The following is an 18,923-nucleotide window of genomic DNA, read 5'->3' as shown; positions in this document are numbered from 1 at the left end:
TGCATGCTTCTGTGTTACCAAGTGTCTATTTCTTTTAATCTGTGTTTTATATTATAATGCTAGCCTAGTGTTGTGCATGTATAATTTGTGTATAATATACCTATATATAAATATATATAGACACATATATGTATATACATTGGGAAGGTGTGCTTAATTTTTAAAAATTTTTTAAAATTCTCTTTTAATGTTTATTTTTGAGAGAGAAAGAGAGAGTGGGGGAGAGGCAGAGAGAGAGGGGGGACAAGAATCTGAAGCAGGCTGCAGGCTTTTAGCTGTCACCACAGAACCTGACACGGGGCTTGAACTCATGAACCATGAGATCATGACCTGAGCCGAAGTCGGACGCTTAACCGACTGGGCTACCCAGGCGCTTCTTTTTTTTTTTTAACTCATGGGGCGATTGCCCAGTCAGAAGAGCTTGAGAACTCTTGTTTCAACTTTCACAGGAAACTCATAAAATTCTGCCATCTTTTGAGATGGTCATTTTCATTGAATTACTCTGCAACGTAGGCCCTACTTTGTCAGGACTCAGTTGAAGTGATGCATGCAAAAGTCCATTATAAAATGCAAAATTCTGTGCAAATTAAAGAACTTATTAAAACACAGTGCCTGCCATGTCAGCTTTCTGCAAGTGTCATCCAGCTCTAGGAGTTCTTGGTGACTTGAGGCCTGAGAGCAGTCAGGCCTGGTGTCAGGTGTTCTGCATGTTCTCTGGGTGATTTTCATAGCTGAGTGCTCACCCATCCACGAGAGGAGAGGGTTGTCCTCCCTGCCCCGTGTGGCTAGTCTCGGGGTGACTGGTGTGGCTAGGCCGCAGGCGCCTGGTGGGGCTGTGGGGGCAACTGAACCCCCTCACATGGGCCCTTGGCTTCCTCCTTCCTCTCCACAGAAGGGTTCCAGTCCTGGATGTGGCGGGGCCTCACCTTCCTCCTGCCTTTCCTGTTCTGTGGCCATGTGAGTCCCCCTGGAGTTTGTGGGTGTCCCCTGCTCTGGGCTGACCCTGGGAACGGGAGGTCTTCAGGCCTCTCCCACATTCACCAGCCATCCCCGGGCTGGGCCCTACAGGGTCCTGGCATGCCAAAGGCAAGAGACAGAAGTGGCCCTCAGCACCAGCATGCTGATTCCCACATCTTCAGGCTGTTCTGGCGTAGGGTGGCCCCAGTTTCATTTTGGGGGGTTCTCAGTGTCTTGGGATAGGTGATACCAGAACCTTGGGGGAGCCTGGCCCATTCCCTGGGGTTCCCCATGTGGGACTCCAGGGGAGTCTGTTGGGGCAAGCGGCGCCTGCCTCCCTCTCTCCAGTTCTGGCAGCTCTACAATGCCGTCACGTTGTTTGAGCTCTCCAGCCACGAGGAATGCAGAGAATGGCAGGTATGGGGTGTGTGTGTGCGTGTGTGTGTGTGCGCGTGCGCGCGCGTGTGCGTGTGTGTTGGTGGGTGGCAGAGGGTGTCCTGCATAAGGCTGGGCCAGCTTGGAGAGAATTCTTTCCTCAGCTACCCCTTGATTCCCCACCATGGGGCCCTGTGCTCAGAGCTCCCTGCTACTGGGGCCTGGGAGACTGGGAGGGAACTCGGGAAGCCGCGGAACCCCTAAGTGGTCTGAGAGCCCTATTGAATGCTATGGGTGGGGAGGGGCAGGGGCAAGAGAGAAGCCATCTCCAACCCTCCGTGACCCTGAAGATTCACAGCCTTCACACAGTTGGCCCAGATCTCTGCTTTCTGCTGGTGGAACCCTGCAGTTTTCTGGCAGCTTATGCTAAGGGGGTCGCGAGGTCACGGAGGCAGAGTGGGCATCTCAGCCGGGAGCCGATCTGAGCTGGCTCAACCTTTTCCTCCTTTCCCCTCCCCCGTGCTGGGCCTTCCCCTGTCTTCCCGCACGCCTCTGCCCCTGCCCAGGTGTTCGTGTTGGCGCTCACTTTCCTCGTCCTCTTCCTTGGCAATTTCCTGACCACACTCAAAGTCGTGCACGCGAAACTTCAGAAGAACAGAAACAAAGGGAAGAAGCTGTGAGCCAAGGGACCTGTGCACCCCCAGCCCCTGGGGTTCAAGACTGCAGGGGGTTCCAGCTGGCACCTGGCCGCACCTGATTTCCTCCCCACAGTGTCCTTGGCCACTGCAGCAGCCACCTCAGGGGCCAGCGCATCACTGGTAGAAGGGCCAAGGCCCTGGTCCCCGGTGGACAAGAGGAATGTGGCCCCTGCCCGTCTGCACAATGTTAGCCTGCTCAGCCTCCCTATTTATGACATATTTAACACGGGGTCCTCCCGACTGCCCTAGAATCCGCAGTCTTCCCTCGCTGCCCTCTCACGGCTGAGACTGGGTCAGTCTTCCTGGGCGGGGGCCTAAAGCCTCAGGGAGCCCCTCAGGTTGGGGTTTGGATGTGCCTCGCTGGAGTGCCGACCTGCTACTTACTGAGTCCCCAGCAGGTGGAAGGAAACCCCTCGGCGTCCTGTGGAGCCTCCCTCCCCGGGGCAAACCGGCAAAGCGCTTCCGCTGTAAGCTCTCCCGGCCTCCGCTGCTCCGTGGTGGGGTATTTAAGTTCTCAGAGAATCACTGTCTGTCTGTGCCTGGTGCTCTTTGTGCTTCCTCTCCCTCCGCTGGCCACCTGGGGAGAAGTGCCCTGCCTCCCAGAGGGCCTGGTCCCTGGGGTGGGCCTGAGGCGAGGGGTCGTGCTGCTACCACCAGAGGGCGCCCCAGCCTTGGCATCACTTGGGTGGTTTGAGATAGTTTGGTGTTGGGTTTTTTTGAATTTGAAATTTTGGCTTCCTGACCCCCACCCCTCAGCCCACTTTCCTGAATTCTCGCAGTGAGTGGGACCCTTACTTTCAGCGCTGGCTGGGACTTAAGCCATCACAGAGCTCACCCACCCTCCCCGTCAGGTTCTAGAATGTTGGTGGGGAGAGTCTGAGCAGGCTCACTTCTGGGAGGTGGCACTTGGAAGCCAGGACAAGTCCGCTGGTCACCTTGTGTCGGATTCTGTACTTGAATGCTTGTGGGGAGGATGAAGAAGCTAGCAGGTTTGGTTGAATGTTCGGCGCCTTCTCCCACACGCGAGCCTCAGCTGCCTTTAACTATTTCCCTACAAATCCCCTCTGACCAGAGTTCAGGGCTGGCATCGCAGTCATGCTTTGGCTCTCAGAGGAGTTTAAGCTTCTTTTTTAATTGTTACATTTTTAAAATGTGAAATTTCCCCTCCACCCCAGTAGGAGTCCATATAAAAACCCAGATTTCTACTTTCCCTAGAAAAATGGAAAGATCTGTCAACATTCGCACAGGGCAGTTCTTGGCTGGGCTGAGCTGCCTGCCTAGGATGGGGCGCTTGCTTTCTAGTATATGCCACAGACCCACCACTCCCTTTTGTACCTGTCCTGTTTCACTCGTTCGCACCTCCATCTGGCCCTAAGGCACTTGAGTTTTCCTTAGACTAGGAGTCGGTAAACTTTTTCTGTAAAGGGCCAGATGGTAAGGAAATATTTGAGGGCCAGATAATCTGTTACAACTACCTTAGCCTGCAGTTGTAGGGCAAAAGCAGCTAATGCATACATAAATGAGCGTGGCTGTGTCCCAACAAAACTTTATTTACAAAAACAGGCAGCTGCCAGATTTGGTCCACAGACTGTACGGTTTGTGGACCTCCGTCCTATATCATTTATCATTTGTCCATGAGGACTTGGATTGACGACGCTCTTGACTCCCCAGGTCATGGCAGGGCCTTGGGGAACCTGTGTGAGGTGGGTGGAATACAGAAGTCTCTTTCCCTAGCAATTGACTTCAGAGAGGCTCAGGCTTAGTGGGGCTGAGGCAGGAGATCCCGGGGAGGGCAGGAGGCACCTGAAGCCGTTATGCCGCGTTCAGTAAGGCTGACTCCTGGCTCACTCAGGAGGCAAGCAGCTCTCAATCTGTGGGGCATTAGAATCACCTGGGGCACTTGTTTAAAAGCTCCCGGAAGTGACTGCAGACCTTCCAGGAGGAGGTTCAGTGGATCTGCAGCTGGGGGTTAAGTGTGTTTTCACAGGAGGTCAAGGGGGTCTCAGCTCCAGAACTCCACATCCTGGCAGAAGTGGAGGCTGTGAGGGACAGAGGAAACTTGATGACTATTAAAATGAGCCAGTGCCGTCCTTTTGCAGATAGGGAGATAGTCCACAGAGAGGAGTGACTTGCCCAAGGTCACTCGGAGCCAATGTCACTTTCATCTCAAGTTCCTGGCACTGGGGGGTTGCAGGTGAGGAGCCCCTGAGCAGGGGCTGGATGTGTGGTCCAGGGTACTTTTTGCTTTTTGAGAGAGTTTCTTGTCCCCCTTGGGCATGTGTGCCGGCTCTGCAAAGATGGTGGCCCAGCCAAAGGCTGAGACTGGAGTCCTCTGGCGGGGGGGGGGGGGGGCTGGGGCCGCTGTTGGCCCCCGTGTCCGGGGCTGGTGCCTGTGTTGTCCCGATAGGCCCCTATCCCATCGTGGTCCCCGAGCTCCTGGAGGAAGGAAGTGAGGAGCTGGAGAGTGCAGCCGTGCCTATCTCCAGAGCCCAGGGAGGCGGGTGACATGGGAGCAGCGGTCTTGGGGGGGGCCGTGTGGAACGCTGACGAATCCACACTTATCCACGTACCAGATGTAGTTCTTTGTTTTAAGCATGGGTTTTGAGGACCTATTGGGTGTGCAAAGGGGGCTACACGTGGCTGGGGGGAGGCCACGTACTCCTGAGTCCTGGGGACATATGCCGGTTCCAGGTACAGAGGGACTGAGTCCAGCACCCTCACCCACCTCCATGCGGGCCACAGCTCCAGTGTGAACCCAAAGGTGAGTTCATGGTCAGAGCCGCAGCTGGGAAATAAGAGATCTCCAGAATGTTCTAAGAGTCTAACCAGAGGCTCCAGACACAAGGAGACACCCACCTCCAGGTGCCCTTGGAAAGCTGGGGATGGGGCAGGATCTCGGGGTATAATCCGGGGCTGGTGGCCTGGCCCCTGTCAGTCTTGCCCTGAGGGCTTTGTGCCCTACCCAGAGGGGTCAGAGCAGCAGGCACAACCGGTGTTGTTTCTGCCGCTGTGCTTTCTTCAGAGCACTGAGGGCAACCTTGGCGGCCTCTCGGAAAACGTCCTCCACATTCTCCCGAAACTTGGCAGAACATTCTAGGTAGAGGGCGGCTCGGATCTGTTCGCAGGCGCTCTGACCCTGGGTGGGCGGGAGGGGCTGGCATTAGATGAGGGGCCTGGAGCATGGGGCACCTCCTGACACCCCCTCATGGATCTGGGGACTTGGATCTGGCTCTGGGGGGCCCCCCGGGGCGGGAGCCCCCTTCTCCCTATCCCGGGCCCAGCCCCCACCAGTGTGGGTGGATGGGACATAAAGGCCTGTCTGGTGTGGCCTGAGGGCTGCGGCTGCTGAGAGAAGCGTCCTGTCCACCTTCAGGCAGAGAGGGGGCCGGATCCCGACAACTGTGTCTGCCAGGCCTCTGAAGAGCTAGGGGCCCCCAGACACAAAGGGCTTCCTACTCGCCTCTCTCCTCTTCTCCAGAGCACAACTAAGGAAACGGCTTGCTAGGAGAGTAAAAACTCTCTCTTCTAACATTTGCTTTTATTAATGCTTCTTTTTATTAAACTTTCTTACCAGTGTTCTTTGCGTTCCTTTTATCGTCCCGTGCCTCACCCAGAAAGCCGCAGGGTTTGGTTTTGCCCGTGACTCTCGTGGGTAGGGGAACCCTGCTTTTGAACAAGGCCTGCCTCTCCAGTTCCCTCTGGCAGACAGGACAGGATGGTGGTTAAGGACCCAGACTCCGGAGCCAGAGTGACTGGGGCAGGATCCTGGCGATCTGCTGCAGGTTAGCTGTGTGGCTCTTAACCTCCACTTAACCTCTCTGGGTCTCCACTTCTCTCCCACAAAATAGGGGATGCCAACAGAACACGCCTCAGCGTTATAAGGATTAAAGGACAAAGGGAAGAAGAGGGCGGAGAGGAGGGAAATGGAGGGGGAGAGAGGGGAGACCCCCTACCGACCTGCATGTAGGTGATGGGCTCCAGCTGGGCCGCCCTGAGCTTCCGCAGCTGCTCCTTGTCCTTCCTCAGGTCTGTCTTGCAGCCAATGAGCACCGTGGGGGTCCCACGGCAGAAATGTGTGACCTCAGGGAACCACTGTGGAGGGAGAAGGCAGGCATCAGGGCTGAGGCCAGATCCGTGGTCCCCACCCCTGAGGTAGGCTGGCTGGGTCGCGGGCCTCACCTTGATGAGGACGTTTTCATAGCTGGTGGGGTTCATGACATCATAGCAGATGAGCACGAGGTGGGTGTTCTGGTAGGACAGGGGTCGCAGCCGGTCATAATCTTCCTGCCCTGAAACCGGAGGGTAGGTAGGGGTCAGGGAGGCACCACTTCCTTGTCCACCTGACTCCCCTGTCTGGGCTCAGATGGGCAAGGGGTTGGTGACTCTGTCTCTAAGGCCTCAGTTTCCTCGTCTGCAAAACAGAGGTGGCAACCCCCGGTAGCAAAGATTACACGAGACGAAACCCGTGCAGTGCCCAGAACGGCCTGATTACAGGGCGCTCAGGAGAAACTGGAGAAACTTGCTAGTGATTTTGCCCGTGACCATTACCGCTGCCCCCTTGCCCTGGCACCCAGGTTAGAGAGAGAGAGAGGCTGAATCCCTCCCCTCCCTGAAGGCTCAGGGGCTGGTGGGGCCCAGGCCACTGTGGGGCCGGGCAGGCAACCAGCACAGCTGCTGTCAAGCTCACCACACTCAGACTCACGTGGGGAGACTGAACACCCCTCCCCCAGCACAGACTGAATCCGAGGCCAAGGCTGAGTGTGGCTTTTTAATGTTTTTAGTAATTTTTTCTATTGACAAGTTCAAACTTAAAAGTTGCAAAAAGGGTGCCAAGAACGCCCTCAGATCTCCAGGTGTTTACACTTTGCTCCACTTGCCCTTTCTATATGTAAACACGTGAGCCACGCCACAGTAATGGCCGGCATCCTGCTTCTTCACCCCAGGATAGTGCCCCGCGGATTTCTAAGAACGAGCACATTCTATATCACCTCCCATAGTACAGGTATCAAACGTGAGCAACCACTCACGTGAGCAACTGACACTGTTCTCTAGCCAAACCCACAGGCTGACTCAGGTGTCACCGGTGATGTCCCGTAGGGGGGGTTGCCGTGGTCCAGAAGCAGGCCCAGGGTTATGCCCTGCACTTGGTCACCATATGCCCTAGTGTTCTTAAAGGCACAAAGGTGACCTCCTTCCATTACTTGGGACGCAGAGGCCCAGGAATCCCCTGCCCCTACCCCGGCGAGGCGCCAGCCTACCCTCTGGCTCCCTCCCTGCCAAAGTTGGCCTTTCCACTGAAGGCGGACAGACCACATCCTGCTCCCGCCCCCCAGCTGCTGCCAGGATACTGCCACCTTCTCCCTTCCCACTGGTTCTCCCTCAATCCAGGACCCCTGAGGGCGTGCAGTGAACAGCAGCCACAGCTATGACAGTGGCTGGGCCAGGAGGACTCCATGCAGCCATTCAGCCCGAGTCCCCCCGACACTGTCAGGGCCCGGCCGACTCAGATTCTTCTGTCCTTATCACCACAAAGCTGGAGAAATCCTTGTACAATGGTGGGAAACAGGCCAGGATGCTGCTTCAGCTCATCTCCAAACTGTCCCCTCTCCTAATCTTTGTCCATGTCCTTCTAGACCTGTGCTGTCCCATAGGGTAGTCACTAGCCCCATGTGGCTATTTAAGTTAATTAACATTAAAAATTCAGGTTCTCCATTGCACTAGCTACATTTCAAGTGATTCATCGCCACACAGGGCTAGCGGCTGCCGTAAACGGGCAGCTCAGGTGCAGGACCTGTATCACTGAAGAAAAGTTCTGTTGGGTAGCATGGCACCATCCAAGCCACAGCTGGTCGCCCATGATCTGCTGCCTCTTAACAATCCACTCTCCCTCCACCCAGCAGCTGGATGAATCTAAAACACGAGTGAAATCCTGCCTCTCTCCCGTCAAAGGAAAAACATCTTCAATAAGGGCACCTGCATGGCTCAGTCAGTTAAGTGTCTAACTTTTTGGTCTTGGCTGAGGCCACATTCTCACAGCTCGTGAGTCCCAGTCCTGAGTCTGCACGGAGCCTGCTTGGGATTCTGTCTCTCCCTGCCCTTCCCCTGCTCACTCTGTCTCTCTCTCTCAAAATGAATAAACTTAAAAAATATATATCTTCAATAGCTCTCTATTGCCTTTTGTACTAAATCCAAACATCTCCCAGTGTCCACATGACCTGAACCCACGGACCCTGACCTTATCTCCCTCCCCCCTCCTCCCCCCCACACTGTTTCCAAACCCACCAAGCTCTGGTGCCTCAGAGCCTTTGTACTTGCTGTCTTCCCACACCTGGAATGCTTTAAAGAATTTTTTTTTTCACATTTTCTTTTTAGCATTATTTAAAAATATTCAGACTGACAGTCCACGTTATTTCCTTTTCTAGGATAATTGTCTCCTCTCTACTTCTTCACATTGATACCCCCTTATGCTTTATATGCTTTTTATTATTTTTTTAATGTTTATTTTTGAGAGTGCAAGCGGGGGAGGGGCAGAGAGAGGGGCATAGAGGATCCTAAGCGGGCTCTACGCTGACAGTAGTGAGCCCAATGGGGGGCTCAAACTCATGAACCACAAGATTATGACCTGAGCCAAAGTTGGATACCCAACTGACCGAGCCACCCAGGTGCCCCACTTTTTTTTTGTTTTAATGTTTTTTATTTATTTTGAGAGACAGTGCAGGGGAGGGGCAGAGAGAGGGAGAAAGAGAATCCCAAGCAGGCTCCGCACTGTCACTGCTCAACTTCATGAACCGTGAAATCATGACCTGAGCCAAAATCAAGAGTCAGACGCTTAACACGCTGGGGCACCCAGACACCCTGCTTTAGACACTTCTTAGAGTGCTTTTGGCTAGGGACAGTTAAGAAATCCTTACAGCTACCACCCGATATGCTAGTCAAGAAGTTAAGAATACTCCCATGTACACTGAGCTCAAAGTGACCTGCCCGAGGTCATCAGTGAGCCAGGCAGGACGCAACCCCAGTTTATCAAGTTCTGGGTCAAGCATTCCTTCTGGTGATACCAGCAAGGCTCTATTCTGCTTTGCATTGTGCAAAAATAGGTTCTGGTCCTCCATGATTTAATGATGTTTCCTAATTCTGGCATAACATACATATCCATTCCCTGTTAGAAATATGGCAGGAGTAGGGGCACCTGGATGGCTCAGTCGGTTAAGCGTCCGACTTCAGCTCAGGTCATGATCTCGCGGTTCCTGAGTTTGAGCCCCACGTCGGGTTCTGTGCTGACAGCTCAGAGGCTGGAGCCCGCTTTGGATCCTTGTCTCCCTCTCTTCTGCCCCTCCCCCACTTAAATTCTGTCTCTCAAAAAAAAATAAACATTAAAAAAAAAAAATAGGGCCGGAGTGGACAAGTAGTTGTAAAACAGGCCTCTTGTGCTCCAACGGCTTCCCTCATCCTGACTGGCTGGCCCCTCAAGAGAGGCCGTCCCTCGTCTCTCACCACACAGAGTCTCCCCCACCCTGGGTGTCCACAATCTGTGCTCAGACACTGGCTTACTGCCTGTCTCCCCATGGACTGTAAGCACCTTGGGGGCAGGGACCATGTCTGTCCTCGCAAATAACCCCTGGCGCCCGGCAGGCGTCCAGTCAAGACTGGCTGGTTGTTGGCTGACGCTGTTCAGCTCTTGTCAGATGCAGCAGAGACCAGGGCCGCGACGTGCCAGGGGGTTTAGCAATTACGGCCTGTGAGGATTTCAGCAGAGCTGATGAGGGCAGAAGTCGGGCAGCCGTGGGTTGAAGGAGGAAGCCAGACCTAGCCTGCTCCCCTTTGGGGGCCTCTGCCCTTGCTGTTTCTAGAAGGTTCTTCCCCAGGTAGCAGCAAGGCTTGCTCCCTCCTTTCCTTCAGGTCTCTGCAGAAATGTCACCTCCTCGGGGGCAGCTTTCCTGACTGCTCGGAGACAAAGCCTTCGACCCAGTCTGTCCCATGTCCGACCATGGCTTTATTATTCTTCTGAGTACGTATCACTTCCTGACGTTTGGTTTGGGTTTGGCTTTGTCTCCCCACCATGAGCACACTTGCCCCGGAGGACAGGGGCCATCTCTGTCATCCCCTGGGATGCAGGCGCACGCAATAAACGTGTGGTGAGTGAACGAACGAATGAGTGGGTGAGTAGGTGTAACGATAATCTCCCCGGCTGTCAGCAAGGGCATTTCACCTCGATCACCTGTGTTAATTTAAGCAGCCACCCTGGGAGGTAAGCTGGGCGGAGAAAGTTCTTCCTGTTAGGAGCCCATGTGGCTGGGGGGGGTGCCTTTTGCAAGGTCATAGACAGGTTCCCTGTGAGCTGGAGAGCCAGCTCAGTCCCTAACTCCAAGGTCAGCTGCCTGCCGCGCTGCTCGAAAATGGCCAAAAATTCTCTCAGGGAGCCTTCCCCAAGATCCCGACTGGGAATTGACCTCTGGACCTTGTTTCCTCACAGATGGTCTCCTGACCTGTGAAACAACACACCTCGGCAGTGCTCACTCATGACGAAGGCTCGTTGTGCTCTCTCATGGCTTCATTTGAAGCCCGTGGCCTACACTACCTCATCACGATGCCAACAAGGTAGGGCTGTAGTTATCCCCATTTTAGAGATGCAAGAAAGTGTAGCACAGAGAGGTGAAGCGAGTTGCCTTAAGGTCACACAGCTAAGGGGACACTCTGTAAAAGACAGAGGGCCGTAGGTGAGACTACTGGGGGTGCCTCTCTCAGTCCACTCGAGAGGGTAGGGAGCTGTCTTCACCCTACAAGCCCCAGGCCCAACCAAATAAGGCAAAGACTGCCAACACAGGTATCTCAAGACAGAGGGGTTCTGGGAGGGGATGGGCAGCCAGCCCAGCTTCCAGCTCCCTCCTCCAGGTTGCCTTCCTGGCTTGACTGTGCCTGGCTCAACTTTCCCAAGATTCAGTGTGGACCTCCACATGGGGACCAGGCCAACAAACAATGGACTCCCGCGTGCTGTTGGCCTCATGTCCTCTCGGGAGGTGTGGAGTGTCCTGACACCTCTCCTCTATGAGTCAGGAGAGCCAGGCTACACTCCGACTCTCATTCCGTGACTCGGGTGCCTTCCCTCCCTGGACCTCAGTTTCCTTATCTGGCAAAGGGGGTGATAACCCTGCCCCTGATACTGGAAATAAAGGACTGGGAGGCTAAGCAATGTCGGACAAAGGGGAAGGACTGTTACTATGGTTACTATTGAACCAGAAACTTCTGGGGTGGGGGGGCTGGGCGAGGGTTCTAACCCTGGATCTTTGGACCCAGAAGTTTTAGGGGGCCCTCCAGCCACAAGGCGATACTAATACCCTCCCCATCTACCCACACTGATGCCAGGGCTTAAAGGGGCCAAGTCACCTGTCCAGAGGCACACCGGGCTTCCACTCTGGCCTCTGCAGATGAGCTTGCACGGAGTCATGTGCAAAAGGACGCATTTGTTTCTGAAGAGGAAAGGTCTTCTGGGCCCCAGCTCCCCTTGAAGTGGCCCATCTTCCTGAAGCTGGCAGTGCCAGTGGGGTGGGGAGGAAGTGAGGCTCTCGCCTAGCACGAGGGTATTTCCTTTGTGGGAAGGAGCTTTGCTGTGTCAGTCATCTCTGCAGGGGCAGGGATCTCTAAGGCCCGGAGCCCGGTTGAGGAGAGAGGGTGTCACTGGGCCACAGTGGTCCCCAAATATTCTGGACCTACCAGAGCAGGTGGTTCCCAGCTCCAGCCAGGACGTCGGTCAGGGGAGGGGTGCAGGCAGCATGAGAAGGGGAAGCTACCAGAAGAGGAACCCGTGTATTGCTACTGGGGCCCGCCCACCTGTGCTTCCTCCCCAGGCAGGAGGAGCCGGGCCGGGGCAGCCCCAGCCTGGAGCTGAGGCCACATTCTGACCGGCCCTTGGCTTCAGCTCTTCAAGCCTCCAGGGCTCCTCGCCCCTAGATACCCCTCTTGTCCCCGATTCCCTGTCTCACAACTCCTTTGCCCCCAACTTTTCCTATTGTTGCCATCTCAGGCTGGGAAGGGGACCACAGCCCCCCACCTCCCCGGGCAACCCCCATTCCATTCTGTGACACCCTCACCCCGGGGCCCACCCCAAGGCCCGCATAGCTCCATCTCTAGTTGGTGTCTTAACAGCCCACCTCGTCCCCACCTCCCTTCTGTCCAGGAAACTTCAGACCACACCACAGCTTCCTGCCTCTGACAGTGTCAGGGCGGGGTGGGGGGTGGGGGCAGGGGAGCCCGTCTCCCCTTCACCTGTCAGCACTAAGAGCTCCACCTCCCCTCAACCACCCTCAAGCCACTGTGTCTGTATCTGCTTCCGCAGGATGGAGACGCACAGCCAGACTGGCCTCCCACGTGACTCCCACAGACTGGCCTCCCCTGTGGCCAAGGTCCTGGGTGTGGAGAAATTCAACCTCTCAGAGGCCACCCCGAGCCCACAGCTCTGGCTGATCAACCAGTGGTTGGTCAGAAAGATGCTACTCTGCACTCCCCTCCACCGCCCCACCGTAGGGTTTAGCTCATCAGGTTCCAGAACCTTCTACAATAACTTTTACTAGACTCATCTCCAGTATAGTCATTCCCTTCACCCCCTTAGTCTCTATCTTTCTCTAGTAGGTCACCTGGCCACCCTTTTCTGCTGTTTATTTTTGATATCCATCTACCCCACAGGTAGAGAGGATCTCACTGCCTTTATTACACAGGACCTTCTCCAAGGGTGTCTCTGAATCCAGATTTATTCTTTCTATTCTTTCTTTTTTTTTTTTTTTTCAATGCTTATAAATTTTTGAGAGAGAGAGAAAGAGCACGAGCAGTGGAGGGGCAGAGAGAGAGGGAGACACAGAATCTGAAGCAGGCTCCAGGCTCTAAGCTGTCAGCACAAGAGCCAGATGCGGGGCTCGCTTAACCAAATGATCCACCCAGGCGCTCCTCAGATTTCTTCTTCATTCATTCCATAAGCGCTGTGCTGGGCACTTGGTGTGTAGAAGAGGAATGACCCAGTCTCTCCTTCATGTTCCTCGCAACAGGGCTTCCTGGGTCACGGTAGGACACCCTTGAAGAAACACCCATGTTTCTTTCTCCCTGAGTATTCCTCCTTGGGCCGTCCTGCTGACTCTGAAGCCATTCTACTCCCCCAGGACTCCACTGAGAGGTTCAAACCCCAGCTCTGTTTTTCTGCTGCTTGGGAGAACCTTGCTGGGAGGGCAGGGCGGGGGGCCAGCACAGATCTCTGCAGGCCACGGATTCAGAACAGGTTGGGTTTGGGTCTGAGCCTGAATGATGGTGGTGTGGGGGGGTGGTGCTTAAAAACTCACAACACTTAGTGAGCCCTTCCTAAGAGCCAGCCCCTGTGTTATACATCACATGGATCTAATTTACTCCTCAAGACTGTTTTAGCCCTGATTACAGAGGAGGAACCTGAGGTCCAGGTGTCCCCGATGACACACAGCCAAGGAGCCAGTGTCAACAAAGCCCAGGTCTGATTCCAAAGCATGTGGCAGGAAGATCGTCGTTGCCCTGGTGGCCGCCCTGGTGCCTCTGATGACTGGGCCTGAAGCTCCGCCATCCCTCCCGCAGCACCTGTTAGCGCAAATCCTTCTTTACACCAAGCAGAAACTTCCAGAACCCCCACACCACAATCTGTCCTGACATGTTCTTTGAACATCTTTCTCTGGGCAAGGCCACGATGACCAGAAGTGGTCCCTGTGTTGGGTCTGATGGGGGAGGCTTCCACGAACAGTGAACCCCAGGAATCTGATAGGAGAGGCCCTGAGGTCAGAGGAAGGAATGACCACTCCCCTCTGACTCTCCCTGTTGCACCAGCACCCCACCCACAAAGTGGGGCTAATGGACCTGCCCCTCCCTGGGTCCCCAACAGGAAGCATGTGAAACTAAAAGTGTTCCAGCCACACCATGATTTTTACTGTTCCTAGAGCTATGTCCCTGGGAATTCCTCGACAACCTTTGGCTTTCTCAGTTCACAGGGCTGGAAGCACGGCCCTGCCCTGGGGGTAGCCCTTCGGGGTCCTCGTCCAACAAAATGGGGCTCCTTAGAAGCCGTTACGGGCAGGAGCCACCATACAGTAAAGACTGATGAAGTCAGGAATGGAGGAGGGGTCTGGGGGCCAGACAGTCCCTTTTCTGATTCTCTCCAGGGTGGCATGAGAGATCCATTGACAGGCTTGGGGTGGGGCATGTCTGGGTTTGGGCTCCGTCCTGTCCCGGGCCAGGGAAGACCTCCCCTTACACATATAAGGCTTGGCTGGCAGGGAAAAGGGCACCTGATGACATGGTTCCAAGCAGATCACTAAACACTGAGTCACAGAGGTTGGGTGAGGTTCTATCCGGGGAACCTGACCTTTGTCCCCCAGTGTTGGCTCAGCTCAGAGGGGGACTGAGGGCAGGATGCAAGCTCCTTGGGGGCAGACCCCCCACCCCCTCCCTGCAGCTCCCAACAACAGGGACTCTAAAAACTGACTCAGATTCGCATAAATCCACTTGCTTTAGGAGCTGCAGGTGGCAGAGAGAACCTTATTTTGGACTTACGTTCCCTATAGCTCTGTTCCTTCCTCAGTGCTTGGTTTATTCGTAGGGAACCAGGAAGACACAGAAAACTGTAGCCACAAAATCCTAGAACCACAGGCTCAGAACTGTAGACCACAGAATTCCAGAGCTGTGTATTGTAGCCTATGGAATCCCAGGAGTGTGGAACTCAGATTCAATATCCACAGGACCCTGGAGCCTCAGGACTGTCAACCACAGAATCCCGGAGTCACAGGCTCTGATCTGTAGCATGGAATATTATAGACCCGACCCAGAAATTCAGCCCACAGAATCCCAGCATCAGTGGACTCAAACCTGCAGCCCACAGAGTCTTAAAGAGACCACAGCATGCAACACATGAAATCCTGGAACCATGGGGTGCAGAAGTGATGCCCACGGTTTTCTAGAACCACAGGAGAGGAACGAAGCCGTGGGTTCTCAGCATTATCAGCGCTAGGAAGGTGGCGGAGGAGCTCATGTCATTCAAAGACCCTCCTTTCAAAGGGGCGACTGAGGCCCTCTGAGCCTCCAGGGCCACCCTGCCAGCGCCCCTCCGCAGCCTTCAGGAGTGACAGGATGTCAGGGCCCAAAGAGGCTGGTGGGGGTGGGGGGATGCCCGGAGGGGGATACCCGGGCGGGGGAAACCCTTCGGACACCCGGGACCCTCGGCGCGCAGGCGCACTCACCAGCGGTATCGTATAGGTTCAGGGTCACCTCCTTGCTGCCCACATTCACTCTGGCCGTGTACTTCTCGAACACGGATGGGGCGTAGTGCTGTCGGAGAAGGGGTCGGGCTGGTTCTTAAGGGGTGCGACGGAGGCCCGGGTACGGCTGCACCGCCCGCCTTCTCCCCATCCAGCTCACCTCCCCTCACTCTGATGGGCTCTGGAATTCCCGAGGAAGAGCCCCGGGGTGGCGGCTGCCTCTCCGCGCGCTGGACGCCGGGGAGCCGGGATCCAGGCTGAAGGCCGTCCGTCGCCCCCGATGGCCCCAAGCCCATTTCCCCCGTAGCCTAACCCTCACCACCCCCCCACCCCCCCGGTGGGCCTCACCTCAGGGAAGGAGCCCTGGCTGTACACCATGAGCAATGATGTCTTGCCGCAGCCGCCGTCACCCACGATCACAATCTTCAGCTCTTTCCTGCCCGGGTCCGGGCCCGGGGCCCCGGGGGCGTCCATAGCCGGGAGCCGGCGGCACTGGCAACAGCGCGCGGGACAGACCGCTGGGGCTGAGAGATCGGGGGCGGGGGCGGGATCCAGGGGCGGAGCTAGAGAAGCCCCTCCCACTTTGTGCAGGCATCACCTCCGCCAGGCAGCCACCCAAGCCCACCTCCCAACCCGTTTTCCTTCTCGTTAGGGTCCTAGCCCGGTGCGTTCACCTGTCATTCCCAGAGAAACTGAGGCAGCTGAGAAACAGGAGCTCAGCCTGAAGCGCGGCTCCCACTCGCTCCCCTGCACGTCACGGCGCGCCCCCCACCCGCAAGATTCGATGGTTTCCGCGGTACCTCGCTGGGCACCCCTGATTGGCAGGCTCCGCCTTCTGGCAGGGCCCCTCTGATTGGTCGACTCGGCCTCCCCCATCTGACAGAGACTCTTTGATTGGCGGACCGTTGCCCCAGCACCAGAGTTCAGGAGACTGGGTCTCCAGCTCTGGGAAAAGCCCCCTCGCTTTGCCCCGCCCCAGCTGTGTGGCCTGGGGCAAGTCGGCTTCCGACCTCAGTTTCCCCACTAGGTAGGTTGGTCGAGCCAGGAAAGATGCTAGCACAGGGGGCGTGCCTGCCCACCTAGCCCAGCCCTACCGGCGCCAGTGTGGGTGCAGGTTGGGGGTGGGGAAGAGCGGTTCCCCTCACCTACCCCTCCCACTTCCCTAAGAGCGCAAGGTGGGCGTCTGGCGCCCTCTGGCGGGCAGTCATCTTGGGGCGGACGGCTTGGAAGGCAGGTGAACTCCGGGAACAATTTCCTTTGGGGGTTGGCCCCAAACCACGCGGGCGGAAGCCTCTTTCTAGCAGGGGCCAGAGGCGTGAACCGAGGAAGACACCGTCGAGGAAGGGATGGGGAAAGCTAGGACAGATCTAGTTGTGAGAAGCTGGGCCCATTGATAACTTCCACCCCACCCTTAAATTTGATTTGATTAAGCGCTCTCCAGCCATTAGCCACCTATCTTAAGGCCACAAGCCAGGCAGTCTCATCAATCCTCCCACGCCCCTTGATTAAAACAACTATTTATTAAGCACTATGTGCAGGATAACACGGGGGTTGCTGGCTGAGACCACCCAACCCTTCCCTCCCTGCAACAGTCCTTCGCAAAAGCCAGGCTAGTGGTCAGGAGAGGCAGGAGACCCCTAGAGCCCGTGTGTGGCAAGCAGGCATTGAAGCATGGCTAAGTGAGGGAGAGGGGTCCAACCAGCTGGGGTTGGATCTCTGGTAGGTTCCTCAGAGAGGGCTAGGCAGGACTCAGGATCTTCTTGCCCCACCCCCACCGCATCCCCGGGAAGATTCTGAATTTCCAAGTTCTCAGTAAAGACCAAGTAAATTTTACTTCAGGGAGGAAATTGCCAACCTGGCAATTTTGTTAAGTGCCCCGTCCGTTCTCAGAGGATGCAAGGCAGGTCTGACCACCAGAGGGGAGCAGCGACCGCTCGTGAGAGCTTACAAAAAAGCCTATAGCTGGGAAAAGGAGGTAAGGCCCCCCCTAGTTCCACGCTATTATGTGAAAGTCCCAAGCTTTAGGCAGCCGGTCAGAGAGCCACCTGCTAGGTCAAGCACCCCCCCCCCCACACACACACACAAATTTACAGCAACTCATTCATTCCTTTTTTACCACGCAAGTTTATTGAGAGGCAATTGTGTTCCTGCCTGGAGGGAGCTGTCTTAGGGGAAGCCTCTTTAAGGGGTCCGGGAGATGTCAACGCTTTAGAGACCAGACCCCTGTAGGGCTCAGCGAAGGCTGAGCCTAAGCTTGGCAGTGTTGGGAGGGCAGACCAACGGGAGCAAGATGGGTACCCTGGACAAATGAACGGTGGCTGGAAAACCCCATCAGATTCTGCAGTGCCTGGGGAGTGAGGAGGGAGGCCAGACATGGTTGTCGAGGTAACCGGGGTTAGATCATGGAGGGCCTTGCTGCCAGGCTCAAGGGGCGGGGGGGTGTCAGACAGGAGACTCCTGAACAGAACAGGAGCCCAGCCAAAGCCAGGCCCTCAAGCTCTCTCTGGTGACCATGGAGGAGCTGGGATTGGCTGGTGAGGCAGGACTGAGGGTCATCTTTCCACAGTGGCAGCTTGAGGCTGGCAGGAAAGGACCAGGTTACTATCACTCGGGGAGACGGAGGCTGGAAGAAGCCTTTGAGTGAGGGGAAGACCACTTACCTTTGCAGCCAGCCCTGGACCTGACCCTGAATCAGGGCCCCTGAAGCCTGGGGAGAGACAGGAAGGGAAGGAGAGGAGGGGCTAGGGGCAGAATGCGCTTAGGAGGGTCATCCCACTCTGAGCAAACTGTCACCGGGGAGTTAATCACACCTCCTGACTTTCCTCAAAATCCTCAGACCTCGGTTTCTATTTTCTCCACCTGAGAAACAGGGCTACAGTCCCAACTGAGGCAGATCAAATGGCTTCCACAATACAGAGGGGCAGGGGGAGGAGGAGAGGAAGAGCGAGACTTCCCGGGCCAGCCTGCAGCAAGGCACAACAGCTGACGCTGGCCCCAGACCGCCTGCCCACCCCCTGCCTGGCCAAGGGGCTGGCAGCACCCCAGCCCCACCCAGCCTGGAGTGTGTTTCAGCTGGACCCAGCTCCAGTGGTGGTGTAGGGGATGGATCTGTACCTAAAAATACCCAGGAGCCAGGCCAGCTGCCGAGAGCTTCCTCAGAGGCAGCTGGGCCAGACCCGGCCAGCTGAGGAGCTGGGCAGGCGCACTCGCATGGGGGAACCCTGCTCCCTTACCTGTGACATGTGCTGAGGGGCCCAAGTCATTCACCTTCTATTCACCGGGAATTCCTGGAGAGGTTTAGGAGAGCAAGAAAGATTCTTTAAGTTGGTTCTTGCCATAGAGCTGATGGGCACAGAACAGAAGCTAGGGGAGCAGGCCGGCTGAGCTCAGGAGAGAATAAGGGCCAGATCCACTTGTCTTGTCAGGGCAAAGTCGGGCCAGCACAGGACAGGATGGGGAAGTTAATGACAATTCTTACAGCCTCCACTTCCCTGGCACTTCTGCACATCCTGAGAGTTCACCTCACACCCGAAGGGTCATCCACCCCAGATGAGGCAGAAAAAACTGAGCTATTCTTTGACGTCCCAGAGATGGGAGGTGGCCAGGAATGGCCTGGGAGCCCAGGACTCTGTCCAGG

At 55.8% G+C, this 18,923-nt stretch overlaps 2 protein-coding genes and 1 long non-coding RNA gene across 3 annotated transcripts in view; 2 read left to right on the top strand and 1 right to left on the bottom strand.

The window, feature by feature from the left end:
- Window positions 1-5,606, top strand: part of TMEM120B (transmembrane protein 120B) — a 44,807-nt gene extending 39,201 nt beyond the window's left edge. The window contains exons 10-12 of the mRNA XM_086681628.1: window positions 893-957; window positions 1,306-1,374; window positions 1,899-5,606. Of these exons, the coding sequence (XP_086537754.1) occupies window positions 893-957; window positions 1,306-1,374; window positions 1,899-2,012 (248 nt within the window). The 3' untranslated portion in view covers window positions 2,013-5,606. The remainder of the gene's footprint in view (window positions 1-892; window positions 958-1,305; window positions 1,375-1,898) is intronic.
- On the bottom strand, window positions 3,556-16,035 carry RHOF (ras homolog family member F, filopodia associated). The gene is made up of 5 exons (XM_086681633.1): window positions 15,635-16,035; window positions 15,269-15,356; window positions 6,210-6,319; window positions 5,988-6,122; window positions 3,556-5,166 (listed from the first exon to the last, which is right to left on the bottom strand). The coding sequence occupies exons 1-5, from the start codon at window positions 15,758-15,760 to the stop codon at window positions 5,002-5,004; spliced, it is 624 nt and encodes a 207-aa protein (XP_086537759.1). The 5' UTR covers window positions 15,761-16,035; the 3' UTR covers window positions 3,556-5,001.
- On the top strand, window positions 6,059-12,909 carry LOC147575280 (uncharacterized). Its single transcript, XR_015242203.1, has 3 exons — window positions 6,059-6,182; window positions 9,930-10,038; window positions 10,504-12,909. It is a non-coding gene; the product is annotated as an uncharacterized LOC147575280 (long non-coding RNA).
- Window positions 16,036-18,923: the final 2,888 nt, after the last annotated feature.

This window comes from Puma concolor, chromosome D3 (assembly GCF_028749965.1).
Source record: "Puma concolor isolate L17-30 chromosome D3, mPumCon1.1.hap2, whole genome shotgun sequence".
Classification (NCBI taxonomy): domain Eukaryota; kingdom Metazoa; phylum Chordata; class Mammalia; order Carnivora; family Felidae; genus Puma; species Puma concolor.
Note: the sequence above shows the minus strand (reverse complement) of the source record. Positions and strands in the feature narration are given on the sequence as shown.

Bases quoted from the DNA above. Each gene is read 5' to 3' on its own strand.
- RHOF (XM_086681633.1), bottom strand. From the start codon at position 15,760: ATGGACGCCCCCGGGGCCCCGGGCCCGGACCCGGGCAGGAAAGAGCTG. The intron at 15,357-15,634 runs GTGAGGCCCACC...CTTCTCCGACAG, and splicing joins GCCAGGGCTCCTTCCCTGAG to CACTACGCCCCATCCGTGTT. The intron at 5,167-5,987 runs GTCGGTAGGGGG...CCGCCCACCCAG, and splicing joins AGCCCATCACCTACATGCAG to GGTCAGAGCGCCTGCGAACA.